The 5306-nt window shown below is 45.4% G+C and overlaps 1 protein-coding gene across 1 annotated transcript; it reads left to right on the top strand.

Annotated features, from left to right (window-relative positions):
* The first annotated feature begins 386 nt into the window (after positions 1-386).
* Positions 387-4387, top strand: LOC126540223 (uncharacterized). The gene is made up of 11 exons (XM_055076293.2): positions 387-871; positions 1038-1185; positions 1389-1586; positions 1926-2100; positions 2164-2314; positions 2996-3179; positions 3286-3528; positions 3592-3763; positions 3840-3985; positions 4042-4219; positions 4300-4387. Exons 3-10 carry the CDS (start codon positions 1568-1570, stop codon positions 4212-4214), a joined length of 1263 nt encoding a protein of 420 aa, XP_054932268.1. The 5' UTR covers positions 387-871; positions 1038-1185; positions 1389-1567; the 3' UTR covers positions 4215-4219; positions 4300-4387.
* The last annotated feature ends 919 nt before the right edge of the window (positions 4388-5306 follow it).

The raw sequence follows: 5306 nt of genomic DNA, 5'->3' as shown, positions 1-5306 counted from the left end.
CCCCCGTGGTTGCTTAGTGGCCACACTGTTCGGCTACTGAGCACGAGGTCGCGGGATCAAATCCCGGTCATGGCGGCCGCATTTCCATGGGGGCGAGATGCGAAAACACCCCTTTACTTAGATTTAGGTGCATGTTAAAGGGATACGGACACAAAAGTTGGCGGGTGATTTTATGCTTGAGAACAAAAGTTGATCTCTTGAAAATGACGATTACAACAAGCTGCCTTGAAAAAAAGAACGAGAAACATCTTTCTTTTGCAATTTTCTGTTGCGCCTTGCCTCCAAGCGGCCGCCGGCAGAAGCTGAAATTTGACGTCATGACACCCTCGCGCGCGAGCGCGCGGCCAAGGCCAGCCAAAGCCGTCGCAGTTTTTCCGGAGTGTCGGTCGCTTGCCGCGTTTGTTTACCGCTCTCGGCGATCTTCGCACGTGGTCCGTCTGAAACGTAATCCCCGTCGGCGCTCCACGCAGGTAGTGCGTTACACGTGTGTTCCCACGCTCGTCGATTGGTATCGACGCATTCGTCGCGGTGGAAGGAAATGCCCAGACACTGCTGCGCCCAACGCTGTTATAACAGCATCGTCGGTCGTGACTCGCCGTCACACACGTTTCCCAAAGACGAGAAGGTGCGTAAACTTTGGATACGTGCCTGTCAGCCATCACGCCCAGCCTGGAAACCTCTAAAAAATGACTTCATTTGCGCGGACCACTTCGTCGACGACGATTATGCGACAAGCCCGGCTGTGCTGAAAAGCCTCGGCATGCCGCTCAAAGGGCAACGCCTAAAGCCTGACGCTGTGCCCTCGGTCTTTTCACGAAAACGCAAGGCAGGAAGGATCAGCGGCGCGTTTGAAAAGAGGAGACGAAAAGAGGTTGGTACCGTTTCCGTTCATTCGCCGCGTTCCTGTGTAGTTGCTCACGACGACGGCATAAATAACTATGCGTGAATGACTGAATACACAATTTCGTCACCTGTACATTCTACCTACGTGTTTTGTGCCCCGTTTTCATGTGCACTCTCGTATTCCTATATTGCAGATCATTGATCAAATATTGCAAGAACAACCTACCACAGAAAGAGCCTGCCACAGAGAAGCAGTTCACATCCAAGGACCACAGTGTGATGCTTGCGAAATGCATACACCTCCAATTGATCATGTTCCGTTTGAAGAAGTCACCCAAGCAGGTACATTTCATAATTCACGAATAACAAACGTATTTCACATTTGTCAATGGAGCGTTTTATCTTAAAAAGAGCGATTTTCTTTGCGTGGGTGTAGAGGGAAGAAAACAAAAATGCATGTAAAAATCTTCAGGTCATGTGATCAAATTTTATGCTTTGGTGTGTGTTCATTAAATAGTTTTGTCAACTGTTTCCATCTCTTTCAGTTTCCTGTGAACGCAGTGCAGAGGCATGTACAAATAGCAGGCAGAACAGTGAGTGTGAGGCACATCAGGGGAAATGCTCTGCAGCACTTCTCTAGCAATTTGCAGCAGAACCTCACGCCGCCAATGAAAGACAAATTACAGCGAAACCACTTCAGGCTGATGCAGCTGTTCAGACATCAATGATCTGTAGAGACTGGGGTAGGTGTATCAGAGGAACCAATGTGCATCCTTATGTCACTGCTCTTTTGTAACGAGCCTCGCTATGCATAGCATATATACGTAACAGCTACCAGCATAAAATCTTTGCACTGTCATTACTAATCAACGCACCTAAAGTTCTTTTGGCACATTGAGCCAGATGGTGCAGGTATGTCGTTTTCCACCGCACTAGGAACAAGCTGGACACAGACGAGTGCACCTTCGCGTCTGTTTTTTCTGTATCCGTGTTGTTCCTGGCGTTTTGTTGAAAATAGCATATCGGAGCAGTTCTACTGTTGCTGCTAAATTATATTTTCGCTTATGCTATTTTTTTTCTAGCAACACAGGTTAACATCCACGGGGACAAACGTATTTCAACTAGCTCCTTTATGCCACCACGGTCATCGACACCATTGCCAGAATGGACGGATGCATCTGAAGACGAAATGGATGAAAATGAAAACCGAAATCAATATGATCCTTCCTATGTACTCTCTGATGTCAGTTTGGATAAGTATGTATTAGACCATCATATAATATTGTGCAGTGCTCAAACAGATCTTTTTTCTTTTTTCAGAGACAGTACTGTTAACACAGCGGTGCCTCTTTATGAAGAGAGGAAGTTCATTGTTTTTGAGTCTAGCCTGGATGAACTGCTCTCGGTCTGCCCTCTGTGTTCACATCCATGCAGAGCCATTGACAAAACTGTGAAAGGCATATTATTGCAGGTGACACGCATGTGCATTAACCATCATGTCTCTACATGGGCAACACAGCCAATAATTAATTGGAAGGCAGCTGGTAGCTTGCTTCTTTCTGCGGCAGTATTTTTTTCAGGCTGCAAAGCTTCGAAGTTTTTTAGGGCACTAAGGAGTGTGGGTGTTGCCTGCAGCAGTGACAAAACACACTTCAGAGTCCAAAATGCATTCGTCATTCCTGCAGTCACCAAGGTGCGTAGGCTCATCAAATTGGTTAGGTCATGTAACCAACCTTACAGTGTATGCATATCGATTCATGAGCCGTACACGTTCACTACTTCAAGGTCTGGACACACCACCAAAATGTGCTTTTTGATGAAGCCATTGGCTGTCCACTCCAGGTTGCTGGGGATGGTAGAGCAGATTCCCCTGGACATTCTGGCAAGTATGGCACATACTCGCTTCTGGATATTGAGCAGAACAAGGTGTTGCACATCGAAACTCTCCAGGTAGTTATTATTGTTGCATGAGAGAGTGCTATAGGAAAATCTGCAAGCTTGCTTAGGAGGTAATGGATAGGTTAGTTGGTTGTACACAACCTTTGAGAAACAACAGCGCTGTCAATAAGACAGCACTGTTGTTTCCCAAGAAACCTGCAAGCATTCGTGACTACATGCACATGTGCTTGATTTAATGATGCTTATGTTGCAGTCAAATGAAACCAAGGGAAGCAACCATATGGAGCTTGAAGGACTCAAGAGGACACTGCAAATATGCGAGGCTAATGGCCTCGAGATTTCAACTCTTGTGACTGACCGTCATTCTCAGATAAAGGCATTTACATCAAAGGAGACCTGCATAGAGCACAGCTTTGATTGCTGGCACGTTGCCAAGAGTAGGTTCTGCATTAATAAATTTTTTAGAAGCACAAGTACCAGTAAGATATCTGGGCTCTCAAATTTTTATGCATGATGCATCTGGTTATCTCTATTTTTGTACAGTGCTCAAAAAGAAGCTGACAGCAGCAGCGAAGCTCAAGAAGTTTCAGGAGCTGACTCTATGGATTCCTGCTGTCATCAACCACCTGTATTGGTGCGCCCTTTCAAGCCGGGCGCAACCTGAGCTAATTCTTGCCAAGTGGTGCTCCCTTGTCCGTCATGTCGTTGACATTCACGTACATGATGAGAGCCTTTATCCGAGGTGCGAGCACGAGCCATTGCCTAAGAAGAAGTGGCTGGAAGAAGGTATGTGGCTTTGAAATTTTGTTTTTTCAGTATTTTTGCATTATTTCCAATGAATTCCTTTAGGATCACCAGCGCACCAAAAACTGAAAGCCATCGTCCTAAACAAGGCTTTGCTCAAAGACATTCCTCGACTATCCACGAGTGCACAAACATTTGCTGTTGAATGCTTTCACAGCACCATCACTCAGTTCGCACCGAAAAATACCCATTTTGGGTATTCCAGCATGGTAGCAAGGTAAAACATACTTTGTCCCTAAGCTGTTTAGGTGGACTGTTGTGATGTAAACGGATATGGTCCTGTTTTCTTTCAGAACACGCCTTGCCGCACTTCACTATAATGAAAATAGTGCAAGGCAGCAAGCAACCACTGACAATGGGACAAAGAGGTGGCTGGTCAAATACCCCAAGGCAAAAAAGGCTGCCGTTGTCGCACCAGTGAAAGAATCTTGCACATACGGTACTTGGTTTGCGTGTTTTTGCGCACACATTGCCATTTACTATGCTTTGTTCCAGGCTATGTGAAAGAATTGCTGAAGTGTGCTGTGGACCTGTGCCAGAATGCGAGCTCCTACAGGGAGGCATCGGCACGTACAAGTGTGAACGTGCCCCCTCCACTTTCAAGCAACTTTGAACAGGCTGACAAAGAAGCTCTCGTGGCAGCACATACAAGGCGCTTTAATATTTGACCAACGTAAGGCTACTTTCCTTTCATGTTGCATCTGGAACTGAAGCTTCTTGTGTAACCACTTATTTCCCTGTCTCGTGTTACAGACTGCAGTAGTTCACTGAACCAGACACGTCATTCTGAGAAGAAAACTCTGGCTGTTTATTCAGGAGAAACTGCCATCATGCATCCAGGTAGCCAGTGTAATGCCCTCCTGGCGTAGGGAACTCTTTCCTGATTCTGTGGACAGCACAGCTTGGCAAAACGACCCGGTTACCTTGACCAAGTCGCCTGTACACCCACCAAACAAACTGTCGGTAGGCAGTGTATCGGTATTGCCTGCAAAAAAAGAAACACACACACAACAATATAGATTAAAAAATTCACTTCGTATTTTTCTATTGCATGCCATGCACTGTTCGTTTGAATTCATCTAACAAATAAAACGAGCCCTCGATTCATTCCCTCTGTCTCGTTCATGCTATGCACCAATAGCACGAAATATATGCAGCGGTAACAGGGCTTCAGGATTTTTTTTTTCTCGCCTGATTACTGATTTCTTATTGTACTTACTCATTCAAGGTGCGTTGTCCAAGGTGGTATGGGCAGTAATGCCTCAACTTGAGGTATTCCAGGTCGAGTATGTGCCTATTCAGGCAATACAATTGAAAAAGCGGGTGTTTCGTGATGCATTCGTAAGTTTCAGCGGCGTTTGCCACCTTTTGCTGCTCTGTACAACAGACCCTCTCTTTTTCTGTAGGCATGTCGCCGCAGCGGTGACCGCAGGAGCACCTGTTGAAAGAAGGAAAATTACCCTATCAATTGCTGTGCAAGAACAAATATTCTCGGGTTGTGACAGAAATTGTTCATCCTGTGGATGCATGTTATTGTCACAAAACAAAATAGTCATGTTATGTACACTTTCGCTGTGTCTAATATCGAATGAAGGCATATGAGCGCCGTTTTAATTTATAAAATATACAAAAAAGCGAGTGAATGAACGCCAGACAATTTAAAATGCACAGCACATTTATCTACATTGCTTTTTCACCCGTTCCTTTCAACCTGAAACAAAAAATGACGGGTTTTCATAGGTCTCTGCATGATCAAGCCT

This window comes from Dermacentor andersoni, chromosome 2 (assembly GCF_023375885.2).
Source record: "Dermacentor andersoni chromosome 2, qqDerAnde1_hic_scaffold, whole genome shotgun sequence".
Lineage (NCBI taxonomy): Eukaryota > Metazoa > Arthropoda > Arachnida > Ixodida > Ixodidae > Dermacentor > Dermacentor andersoni.
Note: the sequence above shows the minus strand (reverse complement) of the source record. Positions and strands in the feature narration are given on the sequence as shown.

Coding starts and splice junctions, on each gene's coding strand:
- LOC126540223 (XM_055076293.2), top strand. Junction 2,315..2,995: donor TGAAAGGCATATTATTGCAG/GTGACACGCATG, acceptor CTTATGTTGCAG/TCAAATGAAACCAAGGGAAG. Junction 3,986..4,041: donor GAAAGAATCTTGCACATACG/GTACTTGGTTTG, acceptor GCTTTGTTCCAG/GCTATGTGAAAGAATTGCTG.